Source organism: Pelophylax lessonae (assembly GCF_965119305.1).
Source record: "Pelophylax lessonae genome assembly, chromosome: 6".
Classification (NCBI taxonomy): domain Eukaryota; kingdom Metazoa; phylum Chordata; class Amphibia; order Anura; family Ranidae; genus Pelophylax; species Pelophylax lessonae.
This window is the reverse complement of record NC_138773.1, coordinates 165,956,655-165,982,518: the sequence shown is the minus strand read 5'-3', so window position 1 is coordinate 165,982,518 and position 25,864 is coordinate 165,956,655. Positions and strand designations below refer to the sequence as shown.

General features: G+C 44.9%; 1 protein-coding gene across 1 annotated transcript in view; it reads left to right on the top strand.

Annotated features, from left to right (window-relative positions):
* KATNIP (katanin interacting protein) overlaps positions 1 to 25,864 on the top strand; it is a gene marked incomplete at its 5' end in the record, with an annotated part of 198,564 nt that overhangs the window by 44,948 nt on the left and 127,752 nt on the right. The window contains 2 exon segments of the mRNA XM_082261741.1: positions 3,142 to 3,267; positions 12,949 to 13,135. Of these exon segments, the coding sequence (XP_082117867.1) occupies positions 3,142 to 3,267; positions 12,949 to 13,135 (313 nt within the window).

The window sequence follows — 25,864 nt, the reverse complement described above, 5'->3', positions numbered from 1 at the left end:
TTAAGTGGAAGTAAACGGCATGTCGGGAATACGAACTGTTTGCTTGTGCTTTCAACCAAATCGTGAAACCATCAAATGGCTGACATCATAACTGTGCAGCACCATAGCAGTGTCAAATCAAACAGGCTAAGATGGCAGCTTCTTTGGCTTAAAAAGGGTAGGAGGGTTTAGTTCTGCATTAAGTATACTATAGCTACCCTTGTTGGTGCTGTACACTCCTGTTTAGCGTTAAAGAAGCCCAAGTCTGCTCACTCCAAGGTAGAGCTGCACGATTAATCGTAACAGAATCGAGATCGCGATTCACTCCCCCTGACGATCTTAACATGACACTTGCTCGATTCTTTACATAGCTGTGAAGGAGCAGCTGTCAAAAAAAAAAAGCCTCCTGCAAAAGCCTATCAGCATTAGTCTCCCACTGAACTGTAAACACAAATGATTACATTGTATATTTTCTTTCCCTCTGCCGGAGGCAGGAAGTTTAACCTCTTAAAGACTAAACCTTTTTCCTACACTTATTGCTTGCAAGTTAAATCGGTTTATTTTTCCTAGAAAAGTAGTTAGAACCCCCAAACATTTATATATTTTTTTTTTTAGCAGAGACCCTGCAGATTAAAATGGTGATTGTTGTAAATTTTTATGTCGCACTGTATTTGCGCAGCAGTCTTTCAAACGCAATTAATACACTTTAATGAATAAAAAAATAAAAAAAATAAAACAAAACCGTAAAGTTATCCCAATTTTTTTTATAATTTAAAAGATGTTACACAGAGAATCGTGATCTTTATTCCAAGCAAAAAATTTGTGATTCTCATTTTGGCCAGAATCGTGCAGCTCTACTCCAAGGTATTCGTTATGCAATCCCTTAAATTGCCTCAACCAGCTAAGATTTTTCTGATCCACCTGCTGGTAGACCCTGCTTTGTCTCAATGGATGCCTCAGTCCACAATTAGTTAAACCTTTTACCCACAACCTTACACTACTGCATGAACGAGTTGGTGGACACACTTTGAGTTGGTGGAGTTGGTCAGATTTCCAGGATGAGTCTCTTCCACTCACATGTAGAGGATTCTTTTGGTTTAAATCCTGGTCAACTGGTGCAAAAAGCACCTTGAGCATTTCTCCTTAGAAAGCAAACACCTGTTTGGTACCTCCTTGATAAGTACATCATGAGATTACAGATGGTAAAAATAAACTTGTCGTCCAGAAAAAGAAAACTCGCACATCCTCCAGTGGTACTCCTAAGGTTAGGAAGGTTCCTTTCATCCCTTTCAATCTTCAAGTTCCAAATCTAAGGCAGGAACATAGACTATATTACCAAAAGTATTGGGATGCCTGCACATGAACTTTAATGGCCCACCCTTTGCAGCTATAACCGCTTCAACTCTTATAGGAATGCTGTCCACAAGTTTTAGGAGTGTGTCTATGGGAATGTTTAATCATTCTTCCAGAAGCATATTGTTTTGTTTCTGTTCTCCACCTTACCCCCCCCCCCCCTCCCTTTTTTTTTTTTCCCCTCCTTCACATCTTCTCATGTCTTAGCGGTGTTGGATGGACTCTTTATTCAGCCATTCAATGATTTTGGATCAGGAAGTTTTTTTTCCTTTATCTGAAAGGTTTCACATTTTTGACTAAATCCAGTTTACAGTTCCTAAGCCCACTGGAGGCATTTCTACCATCCTAGATTTAAAGGTTTTCAACATTTTGTATGTTCTCAAAAATTTTGAATAGAATCTTTTCCTTCAGCTATTGCCTTCCATTATCTAGGAGATTTTCTAGCATCCATCGACACCAAGGATGTGTATTTACACATTCCTGTCTTTCCAGATCTCCAAAGTTTTTTCTTTGATTTGCTGTGGGCAAACACCACTGTCGGTTTGTTGTTCTTCCCTTCAGTTTTGCCTCGGCCCCCCAGATTTATTCACAAAGATCCTGGTTCTGGGCTTTCCCTGTCTCAAAGATATCCCAATTATTGGATATTTGTACAATCTTTTGCTTCACAAAGAGACTTTTATGGCCTTGGAAACTAGTTTGTCAGTCATACTGTGGACTTTGGTGAACTTTTGATGAATCCTGAACATCAAGAAATCTTCTGTGACTCCATTGCATTGCTTGGAGTACTTGGGTTGTACCTGATCCCCAATCTCCTCTACTTGCCTGTGAGCTTATGCACCCCATGGATGACTGAATTCCGGCTTGGATGAGAGTGTTACAAGCAGCAGTCTGATTTCTAAAGCTACAGGTGGATTGTTGCTTACGCCAGGCTGTGTTCTCCGCTGACTGGGAAGGCTGTGAGATTAACCCCCTACATGCTTACTTTCACCGTTTTTGTTTGATACATAGGGGAAAAGGAGGATTGTCACTGAGTTTATTCTCCATCACGGGTGAAACCTTCCCTCCCCCCTCCCTCCTTATCAGCAGAGTTACACTATGTTGTGTTTTATGCTCTTCTTCATGACACTACTGAGAGATTGATCGAGGAACTGTCACCTCATTTGATATCACTGGATAAAGCAGCTATTTGATTGGCTATAGACTGTGTTTGACTTTGGACTGTTCTGAAGATAAGTTCCACATTTTTAATTTTAATTTTTCTTTTGGCACTGCAAATTCTTTTATAAGCTTCCTGTGGTGGCACACCAAGAAGAGGAGGAGCCAAAAGTGTTGGTGGGGAACCCAAGAAAGATGAGGTTTGAGGCTGCTCTGTGCAATTCAGTTGCACAGAGCAGGTACGTATGAACCTGCTTGTTGTTTAAAAAAAAATAAGTGAGCCTTTACAGTCACTTTAAAACTTGAAAACCTACTTCCTGCCAAATCTATTATCACATGTGGAAGGCTTCCTTTTTTAATGGTTTGAGACTTTGGGATTTCCTTATGGGACTTTTAGGTGCATTGTGTGCTTTCCTTTTTTCAGTTGGGGTACACCAACATTTAGCCCTCTGCATCATCAAAGGTCAGGTATCTGCTTTCTTGGTGCTTTATCTACTCCATCTAATGGATATATTTTATGTAATCAGATCTACTACTCAGCCATTAAAAAATCAGGGTTTGTTTGTTAAAGCTAAGGTTCTCTAAAACTGTCATTGTTCACTGATGTTTTTTGTTGATGATGTTGTTACAAATGGCTATGTGTAATTTTTGTAGAGTTCCATAAACATTAAATCCGAAAGTGGATCAGCTGTTCATATCGTTCCAAATGTGAATTACTCAGAAGATTTTGAAACTGATGAAGATGGCCATTCGGATCAGAGTGATGAATATGAACAACAGGTAATGATATTCCATTAATGTTTATGTCCTGTGGGTTTGGGGTGAAATTTTTTTTCGAAAGATGATTACCTTAGGTCTAGTTTATGTTTGCAGTGGGGAAACAGTAAAGACAAGCATTTGAGCTGCTGTTTTACCTCCTCACACTGCTCTGCCTTAATCTGCAAAGGCAGTGGAGGGGACGTGTGTACATATGCCAGGGCTATGATGCTTTGTATCATGGTGCAGCAAAAATTATCCTTGCTGTTGTGTTCAGTGGGCAGCACCACTCAGAAAACGTAACCCATTCAAATTTTTATACTTTATATTTAAACTCTAAATAAATAATAAAAAAAAGAGCTTTTAAAAAAATAAAAAAAAAAGAAACACTATCATCGTTTAAATGTTACAAAGAATATAACCGAATATGTAAAGAGAAAATAAAGGCCGCAAAAATTTTAACCGAACGACCAAGACCCCCCCATCTCCCCCCCCCCACTAAGCACCAAGACCCCCCATATCTCCCCACTAAATACCAAAATGCCCCATCTCTCCCCACTAAGCAACAAGGCCCCCACCTGCCCTTCTAAGATCTAAGATTCCTAATCTCTCTCTACTAAGCACCAGGACCCGCTTTCTTTCCCCACTAAGCACCAAGACCCGCCTTCTTTCCTCACTAAGCATCAAGACACCCCCCCCATCTCTCTCCACTAAGCTCCAAGACCCTCCATCTCTCCTCACTAAGCACCAGACCCCCCCAACTCCCCCACACTAAGCACCAGAACCCCCCATCTCTCCCTAGTATGCACCAGGACCCCCCATCTCTACCCAGTATGCACCAGGACACCCATTTCTCCCTAATATGCACCAGGACCCCCCATCTCCCCTGATTGAATTTTTAAGCAGGTATGCAGGGTTGGGGGCCCCATTAGGTAGGTTTCTAACAGCGGCCCTGCAGCTGCAAATAGAGGAATTGATCTTTCCATATTCTTCCTGCAGGCGCTGAATGACTGCAGGAGGGAGAGGAGGAGAATCAGGCATTCAGCAGCTGCAGGAGGTATATGGAAAGATCAATTTCTCTATATGCAGCTGCCCCGCCACTCCTCCTATCCAACTCCTTTTGCTGGCCCTCCAGTGCTCTCCAGCCCCCCCTAGTGATTTTCAGCCCCCCCTCCTCAGTGCTCTTCATCTCTTGTGTCACGTCCGCAGTTTCTGACCATCTCTTGTGTCACGTCCGCAGTCTCTGACCATCTCTTGTATCACGTCCACAGTCTCTGACCATCTGCTGTATCATGTCCGCAGTCTCTGACTATCACTTGTAGCACGTCCACAGTCTCTGACTATCTCCTGTATAATGTCTGCGGTATCTCCTATATCAGGTCCGCAGCTTCTGACCATCTACAATAGCATGTCTCCAATCTCATACTCAAAATTAAAAAACATTGCTAATAGTATTAGCTATCTGTTTATACCGAGGTAGGACTGTGCAGGGGAGGCAGACAGTGTAAAAGGGGGCACTTTAATTAGAAAGGCGGGGGGCAGACTGCAAGGGGCACTATGAGCTTGGTTTGCAAAGCGAGCAAAGTCCTTGTATTAAGAGAGGTATGGACTCCAAAGAGAGAGATATAATTTTCTCTTACGTCCTCCGACAGTCACCGCCTCTTCATATTCGTCACAATGGGGTATTAGACTTTGCTCCGAAGGAGTAGCTAGGCAACAGAATATGTTAACATTAAAGCTTTTAACACATCCCACCCTCAAGGGGTGGTCCCCTCAGTCAATACCCTCCTACTTCCTGCAACCATATCTCAGTTTCAATGTCTAGCTTGTCAGGAGTAGCTGGTTCTCTCTGTGCTGGGGCTTTGTGCCCCAGCCTCTTTCTTCTTTTTTGATTTTTGTTTGAGTTTTTTCTCTACCTTTTACTTAGCTGTTCTTTTTGTCAGCATTTGTTAGTTCTTCTGACAAAGAGGATCATGCGGGCTGGGTCTCGGGCTGATCCCCCTGGTCGCAGGTCGTGGGTCAGTGGCTTCCCAGCCTGCCATCGAGCGTTCAGCCAGGTAACGCTCCTGGCACAGTGAACGACCCATCCCTGTTCGGTGCAGGGATGATTGGTGAGGTGGCTACCTCACTGGACGCTGTGCGGTTTCTTAACCCCCATTTTGTGCGTCTTGTATGCGACTCTCCCTGCCTCATGTGCAGCGGCTTGTTCGCCTGTGTGGGTCCCCCACACCATTGAGAGGTAAGTGTATCTATGTGGGGACCTGTCTGTCTGGGGGGGTGTCAGTCTGGGACTGTGTAACCTGCCTCTGTTCACACTGTTTGTCTCCCTATCACTCTGCTGCATGCTGTGGGCTGCAAGGGGGGGGGGGGGGGGAGCTGTGTGACACTGTCTGTGTCAGCCTGTTGTTCAGTGTGAGAAGCTGTGTGCTGTGGGGCATGTTTTGTGGCATGTTTGGGCACAATACAGCGATCGCTGCGGCGATCTGCCATGTTTTTTTATATGGATGGTGTTATGTGCATTACTGTACTGTAGGAGCGGCGGTTTCGGCGCCAAACGGCGCCATTTTGCCTGCACTCGCTCCGGCCGCATGTTCTACATGCATGGCGGCCATTTTCTTGTAGCCTCCCATAGGCTTTAATAGAGCGCCCTGGTCTCATCACTTCCTCTTCTCCTGGGTACACCGATCGAGGCAGCAGCAGCGGCGAGGGTCTCCTCAGGTTTTATCCTTCTGTTCTTGCTATATCCATTGCCTGTGTCAGTTTATTGTCCCTGTGGGGGTCTCATTGTGCTTGTGTGTGGTGCGGTGGGCTGCGCTCGCCGCGCTTGTTAAAGGGGCAGTTAACCCTTTATTCTCCGGCATATCATATTGGGGCAATGGATTCTCAGGAGGGCAAATTTCCTGCCACCTTGGTGGAAAGCCAGGGGACCGCTGTTTCCCCCCCAGGGGGGGATTTGGCCACTATTGTGGCCGGCCTTGCTGCTCAGGTGCAGATGCTGGTGGCTGCTCAATCTACTAAAAGACCCAGAGTTTCTATTTCCTCTGATTCTGAGGGTGAAGGTGATGGGGCTGTTATGGCGGGGGTCTCCTTATCGGGGTCCCGCTCCTCCCTGGATCTAGTGGGGTCCGAGGTGGAGGCTGAGGTTGAGGGGGTTGATAATTCTCCCCCTGGCTCGCCTGAAGAGCTTGCAATCATGGATGAATTGATTGCTTCCATAAAACAAACGCTGCGTTTGCAGGATTAAGTGTGTCCCCCCGCTGCCTTGGCGGCTTATGGGACGCAGAGAAAATGCAGGACGCCGCAGGTTTTTCCCTGCAATGATGATTTTCAGCGCGCTGTTAAGGAACAATGGCGCAATTTACGCAAACCTTTTGCTGTGCCAAGTAGGTTCAAGCTGCGTTATCCTTTTTCGCCTTCCACTGATGAACGGTGGTGTGTACCACCCACGGTGGATCACGCAATTGCGGTTTTGAACAAATCCACTGCGATTCCTGCAGAGGATTCCCCGGTGTTCCGTGATGCCACGGATAGAAGAATGGAGTCTCTTGCCCGTCATACTTATTCTGATACGGGTTCTATGCTTAAAGCTCTGTTTGCCTCTCTCATGGCGGCCCAGGCTGTCGCAAGTTGGACGCAGATGCTTAGGCGCGTCCTAGTGGCCGATTCGGCCTCGCCGGCGACCCTGGATATGGTGGATCAAATCCACCAGGGTGTCATGTATCTGTGTGATGCGGACTTGGACTTAGTCCCGTTGGCTGCACGTGTACACAGCGTGGCGGTGTTGTCTCGCCGCCTGGTTTGGTTGAAGTGTTGGTCGGTGGACCAATTTTCACGTAAGACCTTAGCCAATCTGCCTTATGATGGGTCTCGCCTTTTTGGGGAGTCCTTGGATGTGTTGATTAAGGGGATCACCGGAGGTAAGAGCACTCTCTTGCCCCATTTCCCCAAGGCTAAGGGGGCTTCTGGGAAGAAGCATGCTAATTTTCGGCCCCCTCAGGGGTCCTTTCGTGCCTTTCGGTCGCACTAGAAGGGCAAACCGTTCAAGGGACAAGGCTCTCAAAAGAAGCCCTGGTCTGATAAACAGAAGTCCGGTCAGTCCGGACCCGCTGCCCATAACAGTGCGGCCTGAAGGGGCGCCCTCACCCAGTTTTGGGGTGGGGGGACGCTTGCTCGGTTTTCTTCAACCCTGGTTGGCCCGCGTGCGGGACAGGTGGGTTCAGGAGATCGGTCGATCTGGTTACAAGATCGAGTTTCTCTCTCGGCCGGAGAGCATATTTTTTCCCTCAAATCTTCAACTGTCTCCAGAGCGTTTACGGGACCTGCACCTGGCGGTGCGAGACCTGAGGGCTCAGGGAGTGGTGGTTCCGGTGCCTCATCGGGACAGATTTCGGGGGTTTTATTCCAATCTGTTCACCGTGCCCAGGAAGGAGGGCAAGGTTCGTCCAATTCTGGACTTGAAGGCTCTAAACCGCTCTGTGCGGGTTCGCAAGTTCCGCATGGAATCCCTGCGGTCGGTGGTGGCTGCCCTGGTTCCAGGGGAATTCATGGCCTCCATCGATTTGAAGGATGCGTATCTTCACATCCCCATTTTCGAGGGTCACCAGAGGTACCTTCGATTCGCCATTGCGGAGGATCACTACCAGTTCGTGGCGTTACCTTTTGGTCTCGCCTTGGCTCCGCGGGTTTTCACCAAGGTGCTTGCACCGGTTCTGGCATTATTGAGAGCCCAGGGCATCTCTGTCCTGGGGTATCTGGACGACATTCTGGTTCGGTCTGCGATCAGCCAGGGTCTGGAGAAGGACCTGTCTGTCACGATGCAAACTCTGCAGGAGTTTGGTTGGACGATAAATTTTCCAAAGTCGACACTGAGTCCGTCGGTTCGTCTTCCCTACCTGGGAATGATCCTGGACTCGGTTCAGGCGAAGGTCTTCCTGCCGGAAGACAAACTCAGATCTCTTCAGGAGGAAGTCAGGTCCCTCAGGGACTTTCCGCACTCGTCTCTGCGGACGTGTGTGAGATGTCTGGGATTGATGGTCTCGGCCTTCGAGGCGATTCCCTTCGCCCAGTTTCACACGCGGGGTCTCCAAGTGGAGATCCTGTCCAGGTGGGACGGGCGACCTCAATCTCTGGATCTTCAAATCTCGTTGGGCCATCGCACCAGAAGGGACCTTCTGTGGTGGCTCCAGTCCCCGATGGTGTCGGGGGGCAAGTCTTTTCGTCCTATCTCGTGGACGGTGATCACCACGGATGCCAGCCTGTCGGGCTGGGGTGGTGTTCTGGGCCTTCTGTCCGCCCAGGGAACTTGGTCGGAGGGGGAGTCCTCCCTTCCGATCAACATTCTGGAATTGCGTGCGATAAATCTCTGTCTTCATCGTTGGACGGACCGGCTGCAGGGCTGCCCGGTTCGGGTGCAGACGGACAATGCCACGGCGGTGGCCTACATCAACCACCAAGGGGGCACCAGGAGTGCCCGAGCGGCTCGAGAAGTGGCCGACATTCTGTCCTGGGCCGAGACTCATGTCCCGGCGATAACGGCGGTTCACATTCCGGGGGTGGAGAACTGGCAGGCGGACTATCTGAGTCGCCAGACCCTGGATCAGGGGGAATGGTCTCTCCACCCGGCTGTCTTCCAGATGTTGTGCGCGAAGTGGGGTCTTCCAGATGTGGACCTGTTCGCGTCTCGTCTCAACAACAAGGTGAGAAGGTTCGTGGCAAGGACGCGCGACCCTCGGGCAGACGCGTCGGACGCGTTAGTGGCCCCGTGGCATCAGTACAAGCTGATGTACGCGTTTCCACCGATTCAGTTGCTGTCCAGGTTCCTTCGCAGGTTACACTCTGAACGCAGCACGGTGATTCTTGTGGCGCCGGATTGGTCACGCCGGTCCTGGTACGCAGACCTCGTGAATCTGGCGGTCGACGCCCTCGTGGCGTCTGCCTCTTCGAGGCGATCTCCTGTCTCAAGGGCCGATATACCATCCTGCTTTACAGTCGCTGGCTTTGACGGCCTGGCTGTTGAGACCGAGGTCCTGAAGGAGAGGGGTCTCTCCCCTGAGGTCGTTCATACCTTGATCAACGCGAGGAAGTCTTCCTCGGGGAAGGTTTACTACCGTACTTGGAAGGCCTATTTTGCCTGGTGTGAGTCCAGGGGGTTTTCACCCCGCAAGTACTTGGTTTCCCGAGTGTTGTCCTTCCTTCAAACAGGTGTCGATCAGCGTTTGGCGCTGGCTACGATAAAGGGTCAGGTGTCTGCGCTGGCCGTTCTTTTTCAACGTCCCGTGGCTTCCAACTCCTTGGTTGGCACTTTTGTTCAGGGAGTGCGGCATCTGGTTCCTCCTAGGAGGGATCCTCTGCCCCCTTGGGACTTGAATCTCGTTCTATCTGTGTTACAACGTGCTCCTTTTGAACAGATCAGGGAGATCTCGTTGTCTATGTTGTCCAAAAAGGTCGCCTTTTTGGTTGCGATCACTTCGGCTCGCAGAGTGTCGGAGCTGGCGGCTTTGTCCTGCAAGTCTCCGTATCTGGTTATTCACTTGGATAAGGTGGTCTTGCGACCTAATCCTTCTTTTCTTCTGAAGCGAGTTTCGGAATTCCATCTCAATGAGGATATTGTCTTGCCTTCGCTGTGCGCAAAGCCTAAACATCCAAAAGAGATGAGACTACATTCTTTGGATGTTGTTCGGGCGATAAGGGTTTACCTTAAATCGACTGAGTCTTTTCGAAAGACGGATTCCTTGTTTGTTCTTCCAGAGGGTCCTCGGAAGGGCATGGCGGCGTCGGCCTCTACCATCGCCAAATGGATCAGGCAGACCTTTGAACAGGCCTATGCTTTGCAGGGGAAGGTTCCCCCTGTGCCTGTGAAGGCGCACTCTACTAGATCTCTGAGTACGTCTTGGGCCTGTCATCCTGGGGCTTCTGTAGCCCAGGTGTGTAAGGCGGCGACCTGGTCGACCGTGCACACTTTCACAAAATTCTACAAGGTGGATGTTCAGGTATCGGCGGATGCTTCCTTTGGCCGCAAGGTTCTTAGTGCGGCAGTTCCCTAGGGTCCCTTGTTAAGACCTCTGGCTGTTGGGATAAGTTTTTATCCCCTGGTTCTTTGTTTTTTCCTGGGTTGTTGCTCCTGTTGAGCAAGTTTTTTTCCTGTTGCCCAGCTGGTTTCCTTCCTTTGGTGAGGTTCCTTTCCTTGATGCGGAGACTGCGTTGCCTTACGGCGCGGAATGCGTTTCCCACCCCCTCATGTTTGCACTGCTTTGGGACGTCCCCATTGTGACGAATATGAAGAGGCGGCGACTGTCGGAGGACGTAAGAGAAAACGGAATTTTTGTAAAATCTTACCTGTAAAATTCCTTTCTCTGAGTCCTCCGACAGTCGCCGCCCCCGCCCCTCTTTTGGGGTTTGGTTGTATACTCTACTGCTATTCCACTGAAACTGAGATATGGTTGCAGGAAGTAGGAGGGTATTGACTGAGGGGACCACCCCTTGAGGGTGGGATGTGTTAAAAGCTTTAATGTTAACATATTCTGTTGCCTAGCTACTCCTTCGGAGCAAAGTCTAATACCCCATTGTGACGAATATGAAGAGGCGGCGACTGTCGGAGGACTCAGAGAACGGAATTTTACAGGTAAGATTTTACAAAAATTCCGTTTTCCCCTGTAAAAATCATTAGTAAGACCTCCTCTGGAATATGCTGTTCAGTTTTGGGCACCAGTTCATAAAAAGGATATCGGGGAACTGTAGAAAGTGCAGAGAAGAGCAACCAAACTGATAAGAGGCATGGAGGAGCTCAACTATGAGAATAGATTAGAGGAACTGAATTTATTCATTCTTGAGAAGAGGAGATTTGGGGTGGTATAATCAACATGTATAAATACAAAAGTGGTCCAGATAGTGAACTTGGTGTTGAGTTATTCACTTTAGGGTCATCAGAGGACAATGGGGGAATTATTTACATCTGGAAGAAAATAGATTTAATGTGTAAATATGGAAAGGTTTCTTCAAAGTAAAAGCTATGAAAGACTCCCTCAAGAGCTGGTTCTGGCCAGCTTAGTAGCTTGCTTTAAAAAAGGGACTGGATTACTTCCTAAATGCACATAATATAACTGGATACTAACATTTATAGTTAAAGTTGATCCAGGAAATATCCGTTTTGCCTCTCAGAGGATCAGGAAGGATGTTCTTTTCCCTGCTGGAGCAAATTGGATCATGCTAGGGTTTTTTGCTTTTCTCTGGATCAACTGTGGGTATAGGATTGTGTATATGGGATTGTATTGGATTTCTCCTTTTTTTTTTTTTTTTTTTTTTTAACTGTTTACCTTTTATTGGTTGAACAGGATAGACTTTTTTCAACCTAACTAACTTTGTTACTATTTGTGAACAGGCAAGATTTGTACTGCAGATTAGACACATAGTATGTCTGTTCTGCATTAAAGTATTCTTATCTGTTTGATCACAATGTACACTGAGTTACGCATGTACAGCTTCATGTTTAGTTTCGGCATTTGCCAAGATAAATAAACTCCTGTGCAAGCGCTGGAGTGTTGTCATCCCAGCCCAGCCTCAAAAAGACCAAAGATTGAAACCCAGGAGATCTGCAGATGAAAGTGCTTGTAGAGGTGAGTATAGTTCTACTTTAGGGACCTTAGCTGGATGCCAGTGTGTGTCCTTGATAAAATGAAAAGCAGGTCTTTATGATTTTGCTAGCTAGAACTGAAATGCTATTGTGTAAGAAATTTTAAAAACAAATCACATTTGGTAATATACAGTATGCTTACCTTCACTCTTTTTTGTACTAACCACTAAACCTTTTTCTCTAGTAGTTTAATTGGAGGCAAAGGACTTCAAGGTGAAGGAGTATTACCCAATTTGTAGAATAATTGAAATCCTCTGTTACCCAATAAACTCTAGAAGAAATATTCATCCACATAATCTGTAAGAAAAGCCTTAGTAAATGAGGGTTAGGAAGCTACTTCTGACATTAAATTCATGCTTGCCTAGTTAAATTATGTACTACTTTAATTTCTTGAGCATTCTGTGTTCCAATTTACCTTTTGGTTTGTTTTAGCTGGTATGAAGTAAAATATGAGTTGTGCTAAATGAAAACCGGACTCTTTGTTATCAGGATTAAACTGGTTATATCCATTTATCTTCAAGTATAATTAGCTACTCTATATGTAGTCCATACTGTAGATAAATATTCTGAGGCTGTAGATACATGGGTGCATTGGGCACACCAACATGCCTGGAAGCTTGGGAGGAATTCACGACAAAGATACATTTTTCTTGTTACTGCTTAGGCAGTTTTTTTTTTTTTTCAAATAATTTTTATTAATGGTTTTGTTTACATACAGCAAAACAAATCACCAACATGAAACATTCATGCTTCAAAAGAGCAGATAGTAGAGATGTACCGAACCTTTAGCGGGAGAAACCTATCAGCCGAAAATGGTGATCAATATGAACAGCATATCAGTTTATCTTTCCAGATCTCACAGCACAACTTACTTTAAAATCTAGGTACTGATTGATGTCATTGCGCATGAACTTTGTCGTGAACTTTACCGGATGTCCTTGTTTGATATATTTTCCCCCCTCTTTTCCTTTGTTCTGTTGTATATTGGAAAAATGTAATAAAAATTGAGAAGGAAAAAAAAAAAAATCTAGGTACTGGAACTGATTTCTCACAATAGAAAATTTTGTTTTTTTCAGGCTTTAAGGGAAAGCTTGAAGCATGGCAACAGTCACAGCTCAGCTGATGAATATGACCACACTGAAGAAGTCCTTGAAGATGAACCACATGAACTTACCAGAAGTTTAACTGAATTAAGGCCTGTATCTTTAGCTGTCAGCCAACAAAGACTGCCGCCAGGAAATTTAGTTGTGCTAGAACTTAAAGGTAAGACTACTTGTAGATTTGCAAATGTATTCAATGGGGATGACAAATATGGGTAAAGTTCAAGAGCTAAAAATACCTATTAGCTCTTGTGAGTCCTAAAGTAAAACTCTTTTCAAGATTTTGTACTAGTTTTGGCTAGAGTAGGAAAGCTTTAGTATAGTCTGTATAGTAAACGTTTGTATTGCTGTCTATGCCTTGATTTTTTTTTGCTTGGGAGAGGTCCCTCTCTCATCACACGTAGGGGAGGGGCACGGACGGAACACTGCACAGACTGAGCGACGGCTGGCTGATGCAGCTGATCCCAGGCTTACAGTTACTTTACCACACAACCATGTTATTTACCTTAATGTCGATTGTAGATTGGTGCACTCAAGCAACTTCCAAATGTGAGAAGTTTACTGTGTTTTTTATAAATAAATTTTAATGGATTTCAGCACTATCGAGTTCTCTTCCTTTCATGTATGACACCACTATTGCATATCAGAAAGAGCGATACCCCATAGAGGATCCCCACCTGGGGGAATTGAACAGATTCAACCCAGCCTAGGAAGGCATTAAGCGCTTTATGACTGAGCTTGGTTGCAAGGTCGCATTTATTAAGGCCGGGACCCAACTACAAGGGGGTGCACAGTTGTGGAGATATTTTCACTGAGGCACCTTTTGAAGCACATTGTCACTTTTGATCATTTATTTGTGGCTTTATTCCTGCATGTTTACAGCACTACTGCCACCTTTGAAGAATTGATTTTTTTATTGTGGCAGCACTTTATATTTATTTGGACTGTTTTTATTGCACAGTATGGACTTTTGAGCACAGTTATTTTTACACAGTTTATTTTTATACAGCATATTTGATCAGTTATTCACTATTTGTGTTATATCACTGCCACAATTTTGATATATTTACACGTGATTTTTTCTATCGCCCATTGACAGACGCAGCCTCCATCTTTATTAGCTGAATGGGTTATGCTGCCCCTGCAGGAGTAGTCAAGGCAGGAATAATTTAAATGTACACGCCCACAGGGCCATCCCCACAGGCATAACCCACACACCTTTCCTGATATTTTAATTTCTCACTTACTTAATGTCTTTAATGAAGCTGCATCCTTTGGCTCTTTTCCCAGAGAAATGCTCCAGGCCATAATCAAAACATTGCCTAAGCCAGGGAAGGAGCCCACTGTGCCACAAAATTTCAGACCAATTTCACTCCTGAATACAGACCTCAACTTATGCTAAGGTTATATCTGTATCTAATATCAGACCTATGCAGATTTCCCCTGATCGGGTGGGGTTTGTAAAACCAAGACAAGCGTCTGATGGGACCCGTAGGATTCTGAATTTACTTAGGATAGCTGAAACTCGTAAGCTTCCCACTGCATTCCTTGCATTAGATGTGGAAAAAGCATTTGATGGGGTCCTTTGCATTCAGATCTAGACCCTGTACACGCATTTATAAGGTGAATTATGGTAGTTTATTGCAACCAGTCTGAACTGAGCTTCCACAACTGGCTAAATTTGAATCATTATGGCTAGAACACATTGCTGGTTTTAAAATGGTTGTGTTACCAAAAAATCTCTACTACTTTAGAACTGTTGTATTAGTGCTACCAGCTCGTTTCTGCCCAGACATTAATGTAGCTATTTGGCAATTTATTTGGAAAAAACAAAGGGTTAGGGTTGTCTTCTCTACCCTTACTAAACGTAAATCCATGGGGGGTATGGGACTACTGGTGTTGCAGGATTATTTTAGGGCTGCTTTATTAGACCAGGTAAAGGTATTGTTTGACCTTTCCCCTGAGAAACAATGGGTCTCTGTTGGACGGGCCATGATCTATAACAGAAATTTTAAAGCGTTATTGCTAGCAGCTGCTACTCAACTACCTCCCAAGTCCCAAATCATCCTGCCATCTCAGCTACATTAGCAGCTTGGTTATTTCTACTATTTAAACCAAGTGTGTCCCTTTCTATTCCAGTGCAGGATTTAGCTCCGCAGGTATACAAATTTCTAAAACCATCCTTTTCTACTTCATGTTGTTTAGACAGAGGTTATACTACCCTAGCAGGGGGCCCTGTAAAATTAAAAACGAAGACTGTTTTTCAATTGCTTCAGGTCAAGCAACACACATTTCCAGGAAAAAAGTGGTCTGGAAATATTATCACATGACCTCTATAATAAAGTGCATTCAAATTATAGTGCATAAATAAATATCTGAAAACAGTGTAAAAATCATCTATATATAATACATTTACGTAAGTCCATCTATTCTTATATACACACACAGTCTATAAATAAATGATTCCATGTTCGTGAAACAAAGTGTGGTCCCATACACCAAAAGCTCTTCAGTAACTTCACCCGACCTTTGGGTGTCTTCTCACCTGCTTGAATGGACCTCACTAATTAAAAGAGGTCTATATGTGCTTCGCAGTGTTATAAGTGGCTCCGATCCCACTGACTGTACACTTCAAATCCGTAGCTCTCAGCATGGTGTCACTCATATAGGAGGTGAGAGGAAAGAACCAACAAATCGCTAATAAAAAGTATTTATTTCCATATAAAAATCCATTCACGTTTTAGAGGGTAAAAAAACGGGCATTTCACAATACAATCCTCGGCATACACAGCTCCACCTAGTCCCAGCATGATTACGTCACCACCCACCTTTGAGAAAGCCCATTAGGCACAATGTGTGGGGTGGGAGGTGACGCAATTACACTTATTGGAGTTGCCACCATCTCTCTTGGAAGGACAATATTCCAAAGGGACAATTTTGTCACCTAAACAGAAATTGCACAAAAGTCAATTTCTGATAAGTTCTGGGAAAAAGGCTGCCCAGAGGAAATCGTTGATAGAACATACATGAGATACCGAACCCCTGAGGTTTCCAATTCAAGACGGAGTAAAAGGAAGGAAAACTTAAGACCTGATTGGGTTAGGTTCATCACCAAGTTTAATTGCAAACATTGTACCATCTCACGCATTGTATGCAAAAATTGGTATATCCTACTGAATGGATCCTAGACTGAGTCTTTCACCACCGTGGGCCCCAAACATCATCTTCTGGAAGACGAAGTAAAAGTTAAAAACCTAGTGGTTCCCACTAAACTGACACATTCAGTCTTTTCTTTGACAAGGGCACTGGGGTTTTCCAGTGCAAAAAGCACAGTCGTTTGATGTGCCGGTTTATTAGTCTGAGACAACGCTTTCAATGATTTGGCAGGCAACAGTTTTCACATAAACCAATTCATTACCTGCTCTAGTCAATATGTGGTTTATGGCCTACAATGTACCTGTAACCTCTTATATGTTTAGTGCACCAAAAGTACTTTGCATAAAAGAAAAGGTGAACATAGGAGGTGTAGATGCTATGGTATATAGTAGGGGCCCCGTTCAGATGCTTAAACAGCCCAATATCGAGGGAACACCAACCCAATAATTGAAAAGCATTAAAAAAGGGAGTAAATGTTAAGTGGGTGTTAAGCTGTGATCCCTGGATAATTTAATTCACCTCACATAAATCCAGATATATTAAAAAGTAAAAAAAAAATGTGTTTATTAATACATAGAAAAATATTAAAACAAAGAATTTGTCGAAGGGGCATACAAAAGCCCACATACATATAAGAACATATATATATTAGGAACAATCAGGCGTAGTGTGGAGTATACCACATGGAGCTTTCCTACATGTTTCGCGGCACAGGCTGCTTCTTCAGGGCTTCTTTCTCTGTGTAAAGAAATATACTATGTATATTAGCGCGCCAGAGAGGTGGTTTCAGAAACCTGGTATGAATAAATAATGTGTAAAAAAAATATAAATTCTGTGATTATTAAATTAATAGCAGCTGCTATGTAAAGTGCGGGTGCCAGTGATGAAAAGAAAAGTAATCACAATAGTGATACCTATAGCGCTTGCTATTTGCTCCCTAGTGGAGATTCATAAATTAACTATTACTAAAAGTACATTGCCAAAAAATATATATCAAATACACTGATAAATATAAATAGTGTATAAATTAATAAATTAATAAACCACTCATAAATAAATGTCCATCCAGTGTATGGTGATAAATTGATCAATTGATAAAATTAATAAAAATAAGTCCAAACACAACTAAGGTGACTAAAGTGCTGGTGCTTCTTCCTTTGACTTCTTGGTGCTTCCTTCACCGTGAAAAATAAATGAAATGCCCACTCACCAGATACTGTGGGTCCTATATGTCTTATGTTCGGATTCCCTCTCCCTGGGTGTAGACAGCCGCTGCGGTTAGACTTCCACCATGAGATGTGTCTCCTCCAGCCACGATCCACTTATTGGGATGTGCTTCCCCTGTAAATCAGCTCCAATCACAAGCCGTGATGGGAGAATAAACGGATAGTGTGGTATTATTTTTCCAATAAAATTTATTTCACACACCCCGCACACTTCAACGGTACAAATCCATAAAAAATTCCCATAGGTGAGTATAATCAGGTGTCATGCACATCCAAGGTTCAAATTTGCAGCAAAAGGTGAGGCAAAACCTGATCAATCCAAACAGTAACAATCAAACAGACAGGACCGTCATACACGTGAGCTCAGTCAGTGGAGAGCGGTAGTTCCGGCTTGCGTTCCACTCGAGCACGTATGACGTCACGGCGTGCGTTCCAGCTAACGCGTTTCGTTAGTGGGAAAACGAGGAAATCTGTGTCTCTTTGGTGCTGTTCACACACAGCAACGGATCAGTTCACCTGCTTGAAACCTTTCCAGCCTCAGCACTCACTTCCACAGCCTTCTGGTGCATGGAGATAATTTGCTGCAGATTTGAACCTTGGATGTGCATGACACCTGATTATACTCCCCTATGGGAATTTTTTATGGATTTGTACCGTTGAAGTGTGCGGGGTGTGTGAAATAAATTTTATTGGAAAAACAATACCACACTATCCGTTTATTCCCCCATCACGGCTTGTGATTGGAGCTGATTTACAGGGGAAGCACATCCCAATAAGTGGATCGTGGCTGGAGGAGACACATCTCATGGTGGAAGTCTAACCGCAGCGGCTGTCTACACCCAGGGAGAGGGAATCCGAACCTGGAAAGGATCTTCTAATAAGCACGGTTGGTTCTAATGTCATAAGACATATAGGACCCACAGTATCTGGTGAGTGGGCATTTCATTTATTTTTCACGGTGAAGGAAGCACCAAGAAGTCAAAGGAAGAAGCACCAGCACTTTAGTCACCTTAGTTGTGTTTGGACTTATTTTTATTAATTGTATCAATTGATCAATTTATCACCATACACTGGATGGACATTTATTTATGAGTGGTTTATTAATTTATACACTATTTATATTTATCAGTGTATTTGATATATATTTTTTGGCAATGTACTTTTAGTAATAGTTAATTTATGAATCTCCACTAGGGAGCAAATAGCAAGCGCTATAGGTATCCCTATTGTGATTACTTTTCTTTTCATCTTCTTTCTCTGTGTCGGACTCAACAAATCTGATATACGCAAACAAAACAAACATAATCAATATTTACATTATAATACGTGAAAGCAAGGATATCCCCCATTGGGACTTTGTAGGCAGTCAAGGATGTCCTTCACAACAGACATGAATCCTCTCTATCTTGAACAGATCTATGCAACAAATTGGCATTTGTGACGATCCTTAAGGGCAGTTTATATGGCCGAGATCTGGTAGATCCCCTCCTTCCCTTGAATACAAGGTGGAGGGAGACTGCTCTGTATAAAAGATAAAAAATCCCCTTTATAATCGATTCATATTCAGCTGATCCCTAGCGAGCCCTTTACTGAGGGCCTACCTGTGCTGCACCCCAAGTGAAACAGGCATTTGGAATCCAATACCTCAGTGTAATACTCTGTATGTGCACTAGGCGATTAATACTGTGTTCAGATTTATTCCCTGAAGAAGGATTTTCCGAAACATGTTGGTATTAGTGATAATATGGGATTGATTTCCCGATTTGTTCACCCTCTGAACCAGCACTATATTTGTACCTATGCACATGAATTGTCCTATTGTTTTTATATGATGTTTTTTTATGTTTTTATTCTTTGTTAAATAAAATAAAATTTTTACTTAATTACACCTTCTCCTTGACTGCCTACAAAGTCCCACTGAGGGATATCCTTGCTTTCACGTATCCAATTAGGGATGTGGCAGTCAGTCATACTGGACCCTCTGCACACAAACTCTATAGTATTTTTTTTATATACATTATAATATGTGAAGCTGAAGGCCTCTGTCAAAGAAACCTGGGCTTCCATAACACCTCAGCAGTGCCACAGGCTGATCGCCTCCATGCCACGCCGTATTGATGCAGTAATTCTTGCAAAAGGAGCCCCGACCAAGCACTGAGTGCATACTATACTACATGGACATACTTTTTAGTAAACCAACATTTCTGTATTAAAAATCCTTTTTCTCTTTCGTTCAGGGACAGACACAGCTCCTGATTCTTCTTAACCTTTGGGTTATGCTTCCCCTTCTACAGGAGTAGGACACTAGGCAGGAAAAAACTTGACTATGCCTATGGGGCAGTTAAAGGGGTATACTCCTACTCCCTGCTATAGGTACTCAGTTTTTTTCTGCCTAGTCAGGAGTAAGGACCTTTTTCCTTGTTGAGAGCTCTGGTCCTGGCAGTTTTTTTTTTTTCATCTTAAATGGAATTTTTTTTCCTCCACAAACTGGATAATATAGTTCCTTCGGGTCCCCCCAGTCTGGCCAGTGAGTGTGTGCAGACCAAAGCTCCGAGCTAGGTCGGCCGCGACATTGCCACACTGGAAGGGGGCTGGCCTGCAAGTTAAACGTCTCGTGAGGATGCATACCAACTGGTCTCAGCCTGAGTTGCAGCTTTTCCTCGTGGGATCGACAGCACCCATATTTATGATGGAGTGGTGTCCTGTCCGGAACGGTTCCCACCCTGTTCCTGGTGTGATAAGTAGCAGTCCCCCTCCCCTCTACCCCTGGAGGGTTTTTGGGTGGACATGGGCCCCTCCCTGGGATGGTTGGACCTCCAGGTTCCCCTCCCTTCCCCCGAGCCCCTCTAAATTTTAGTCACTTTGGGTCTTTCGCCCCCCCCCTCCTCCCTGGGTGAGGTTATGAGTTGGCTGTTGCCACATGCTCTTAAGGGGGGAGGGTTGGAGTTGACCAGGTTTCCCTGGTGTGCAATGGGGGGGTTAAGCAGGGTTCCTTGCCATCCTGGGGGTTGGTGACTAGGGCAGGGATGTCCTCTGGTTTCCGTGTGGCAGTAGTGAGGCTGGGGGAGCGGATAGTTAGCATCCGCGGGCCTCACATGGCCTGATCCAGCTGAAAATTTAGGCCGCGGCTTTGCAGGCCTACTACTCGGAAACTACATGAGGCTGCCCCTATGAACATGGCTGAAGTAGTCTGTGGTCTACAGGGCCATGCAGCCGAGTCGTGCGCCGCCGTTGGGGAGGGGCCCCAGTGCGTGTAGCTGAAGCCCTCACTCTTCCTTCAGGCATCTGCCGAGCTGAGGATCTGTGCAATTGCGGCTGGGCCAAGGCTTGCGGCCTGCTGGGCCATATGGTCCGCTTGGCACCTCCCTTGGACAGGGTGGCTCTGTGGGGGCGCTTCATTTTTAATGTCAGTCTTTCTTCCCATTATTGTGTGGGGCACCTGCCTTGTTTTAGTGAGGGTACCCTGCCTGCGCACCCGCGTCACGGTGGGCGGCCCCCTTTGAAGGGGGCTATATCCTAATATGTCCTCTATGGAGGGCTCAGAGGGTGACCCCCTTGTTTTTTTGCAGGGTCCAATAGGTGGTCCATTTGTTGACCCTTGGCCAGCGTCCCCTTTGCAGAATCGCAGTGGGCAGCCTCCCCTAATTATATTTTCGGGGTAAGCTCATCATATAGCGACCCTACTGGGTCTGTGTCCATGCACCCTGAGTGCTCAGATAGTGTGGATGATTCTTCTGCTCCTCTAGCTGCGCTTAAATAGGCGCTGATGAATGCACGGTTGGTGTCAGTGCGTGAAACTTTAAAAATGGAGGTTGCGGTCGATGCCGCGTCAGAGGCACCGGTTTCTTTAGGCACCCACAGGCCCTCCAGAGCTGCGAAGATGTTTCTCTTTCCGCTTACCTTGACAACATTGTCACAAAACAGTGGGGTGATCCAAAGCGCAGTGGTTGCTTTGTGTTTTTTGCTTGCGGTATCCTTATGAGGATTTACTGCATAAAAGGTGGATGGTCCCACCTGAAGTGGACTCGCCGGTTTCCAGGTCAAATTGAGTTACCTTTATCCCAGTTAAGGAGTCCCCGACCTTTACAGGTTCAGTTAATATGAGGGCAGCTTTTAACGCCGGGACCTGGAGGGAGAATAGCTTTCTCCTGTCTTTGCTGAGCTGGCGGACCTGTTGGTCCAGGGGCTACAGTTTGTCTGTGATGCCTCTTTGGATGCGGCTCCTGTGATTTTTAGGAAGTCTATCCGCAGTGGTCCTTCTGGGTATTGTCTGGCTGAAATGCTGGTCTGCGGACTAGACTTCTAAGAAGGCCTTATCTGATCTTCCGCAAGCTACCAAGGGCAAGAAGCCCAGTCAGAGACGTGGGCCATTCTCCTCGGCTCCTAAGCGGCCTGTTCGTCTCTCCGGATCTCAAGACAAGGGATCAAAAGTCAGGGCCTCCACCGGAGGTTTAAAGAGCACTTGGTCTGGCAAGCCACGAGCGGGCTCTTTCAGACCTGCGGACAAGGCTGCCTTTGCATTAAGGGGTGCCCTCACCCGTCTCTGGGGTGGGGGGACGTCTTCACTGGTTTCCGGATCCATGGACCTCCCTGGTACAGGACAAGTGGGTCCACAAAGTTATCCGGTCAGGAAACGAGATCGCGTTCGGTCTTGTCCTTCCAACCTGCACTTGTCTCCAGATCGCTTATGGGGTCTCTTTGGGGCAGTGCAAGACTTGTTACTTCAAGGGGTGATTTGTTCCGGTTCCAACTTCGGAACATTTGCAAGGTTTTTTTACTCAAACCTCTTTACAGTCCCCAGGAAGGAAGGCAATGTACGTCCAATTCTGGACCTCAAGGCGCTGTGCAAGTACAAAAGTTCAGCATGGAGTCTATTCACATGGTAGCGGCATCCCTACATCAGGGGGATTTATTCTCGCTTCTATCGACCTCAAGGACGCTTACCTGCACATTCTGATATGTGCTGGTCGCCAGCGCTTCCTCCATTTTGCCGTGGATGAGGAGCATTATCAGTTTGTGGCACTGACCTTTGGTCTTACCTCCGCACCTCGGGTCTTCACAGGAGTGTTGGTCCCAGTGCTAGCATTGTTTGAGTCAGTAGGGGATCGCGGTACTGGGGTACCTGGATGATCTTCTGCGAGGGGAGTTTCCTACTGCTCTGATTGACTACTGGAGATTGCTCTGCCAACTCTGAGGGAGTAAGGTGGGATCCTGAAAATTCAGGAGTCTGCGTTGGTTCTGTCCACAAAAACTGGACTATCTGGGTCTGACTCTGGACTCGGCCTCAGTCAGAGTGTTTCTTTCTCAAGAAAAACTCCAGACATTGCGCTGGTTCGGCTGGTCACTGATGCTCCTTGGGGACTTCCTCTCTAGGAGGATCTGCTGTCCCAAGGACCAATCTTCCATCCTGCTTTACAGTCGCTGGCTTTAACGGCTTGGCTGTTGAATGCCAGGTGCTGAAGTATGGAGGTTTGTTTGAATCAGTGCTTCCTATGCTGTTAAAAGCAAGGAAATCTGCCTCTAGGAAGATCTACTGTACCATCGTACGTGGAAGAGGTACATTGCGGTGTGAGTCATTTAGGGTTCATCCTCGCTCCTTCTCAGTGGATCGGATCTTAACCATCCTTCAACGGGGGTTGAACAGAACTTGGCCTTGCCTACCATCAAGTGCCAGGTATTGGGTTTTGGCGGCCTTTTTCCAACAACCTTTGGCCACACACTCTCTGGTGCATACTTTTTCTTCAGGGTGTCCGACCTTCAGTGCGAGCTCCGTTGCTGCCCTTGAATCCTAATGTGTTGCTTTCAGCTCTACTAAAGCTTCTCTTTGAAAATATTCGGGAAGTTTCCCTGCTTACGCTGCCCCAGAAGGTGACCTTCTTGGTGGCTATCATCTCTGCATGCAGGGTGTCTGATGGCGTTATCCTGTCGTTCACCTTATGGTGATTCACAAGGGTAGGGTGGTGTTTTGCCTCTGTCTGTCATTCCTTCCTAAGGTGGTCTCTGACTGTCTTTTGAATGAAGACATTGTGTTGCCTTCCCTGTGTCCCAGGCCTAAACATCTGAAGGGAATTGCCTTGCATGTCTTGGATGTGGTCCGGGAAATTAGGGTGTACCTGGCAGCTACAGAGTCTTTTAGGAAGTCAGACTCTCTATTTGTGCTAACAGACGGACCTCACAATGGGTTGTCTGCTTCTTCTGCAACCATATCCAGATGGATAAGACAGACGGTGGTTCAGGCCTATTGCATCAGGGGTCAGGTTCCTCTTTTCCTGTTTAGGAGCACTCTACTAGGGCGCTTAGTGTCTTCTGGGCTTTCGGTCATCAAGCGTGAGTGACGTAGGTTTGCAAGGCGGCCACTTCGTCGTCGGTGCGCGCTTTTACAAAGTGGTTGTATTGGCATCTGGGGATGCTTCATTTGGCCACAAGGTTTTTGCTGGCTGCTGTTTAGAGGACCTGGTCCTCTTTGAGGGTGTATTGTTTTTTTCAGGTGAGCTCCAATTATTTATGGTTGCGCTCCATGTTCCCTGGTTGGCTATGGTTAGCCTTGGGAATTTTTTTCAGCTGTTTCCCACCCTCATGTTTGACACTGCTTTGGGGCATCCCAATGGTTTAAGAAGAATCAGGAGCTGTGTCCGTCAATGAACGAAAGAGAAAATGGGATTTTTGACTTACCGTAAAATCCATTTCGCTGACTTTTATTGATGGATACAGCACCTCTCTATGGAGTTGGGGTTTTTTTCTTCTGACACTGCTTGTAACAAAACAGAGTACCTATAGCAGGAAATGGGAGTATACCTCCAGGACTGCTCCATATGTGTATTCAAGTTTTTTTTCTGCCTAGTGTCCTACTCCAGTAGGGGGCAGCATAACTCAATGGTTAAGAAGAATCAGGAGCTGTGTCTGATAATGAACATCAGAGAAATTTATTTTACGGTAAGTCAAAAATCCCTTTTTTTTTTTTTTTGGGTCTTATGTAATATTCAAATTTTCTGAGATTTTAGTGTTGGGTTTTCACTAGCTGTAAGCCTTAGTCATCATAATTAAAAGAAAGGAATGCTTTAAAATATTTATCTCTTTGTGTAACACATCTATGTAAGATTTATGAGTTTTACTTTTTGAATTGAATTACTGAAATAAATAACTTTAATAACTTTATGATGATATTCTAATTTTATGAGATGAACCTGTATATTAGTTGTTGGGATTATAAATTCTCTTATACCTTTTGATGTTCTCTATATTATTATTATTATTATACTTTTTTTTTTTTCTTTTTTTTTCTTAAATTTGTTTTTCATCTGTTATGGTTGGATCTATTGGAACTGTACCACCTGTCCTTAAGTTTTTGGTGCATCTGTTTTTTGCTTGCGTCTATCTAGCAAGGCTACTTTGCGGTATAATCAAGGAAGCTCAGACCTCTGTTGTGTATAAATGTGTTTTTACTATACAAAACATTCTGTACATACAAACTATTACAATATTAGGAACATAATACAAGACTGGCAGATACAGATAAAGATAAAGGAAAATATAACAAGAATACTTAACTAAAGATGTTTCCCGCCATGGAGTCCCATTTGCTATTATGCAACATGGCACAGGTAATCAGGACCAGACACTTGCTTCATGGATGTTCTGGGTGAGACTAAACTCTAGCAGCTTGGGCAGTGGTATTTAGACTTGGGTATAAGGAATATACCATCCCCCAAGCTAACACCCTTGTAAGCAACAATATGACATTCACATTCCTGAGGAGAAAGGGCTCGCTTATCCATTGTTTGGACAGTGACTTCACCTTTTAAGGGAGAAGGGTGGGCTTGGTCATACTGCATTCCTCAAGCCTTACATCAGAAAGGTATAAGCTATACATATGACCTTATATGGCTTCTTGACCAGGACTTGGAGGCTTAGAATGCAGTGAGCCACTTAATTAATAAGGAAATATGTAATGTGTAATTTCCACAACAATCTGTCAACCTATGGGGTCACATGCACTTTTGCAGAGCAGCCCTTTTTCATGAGGTCCTGAACAGGTTTAGTTATTTTTGTTTTAAATTTGCACTATAATGATTTTTATTTTAATTTGTTTCTTATCCTTTAAAAAGTGGAAATCATTTTAATTCATGTCTTACTGATGTTGTCTTTAAAGTCCCATTTGAAATGCTTTAAAATGTTTTCTAAGATTTTTGGACTTTTAAGTTTAATGTAATTTTACAATTCTTAAAGGGAATTGAGGGGTTAACTATTAGTGGTGCTGAGGTTCTGCACTGCCTCTTTCCGATGGACCTGCCCCCTGTACTTTTTTTTTTTTTTTTACAAATAAAGAAGAATGCTTTTGCTTGCGCCTTTTTTCTGTGAGTCAATTTCCTATTGAGCTCCTTGGTGACTCGTGTTCATTGCCTCATCTGGACTTGACATTGAAGCTGAAATTACTGCACACCATTGACAGCTGGGATTGCTATGTATTGCCAACCCTTGGGACTACATTGCGCTATAGAGGCATACTTTGT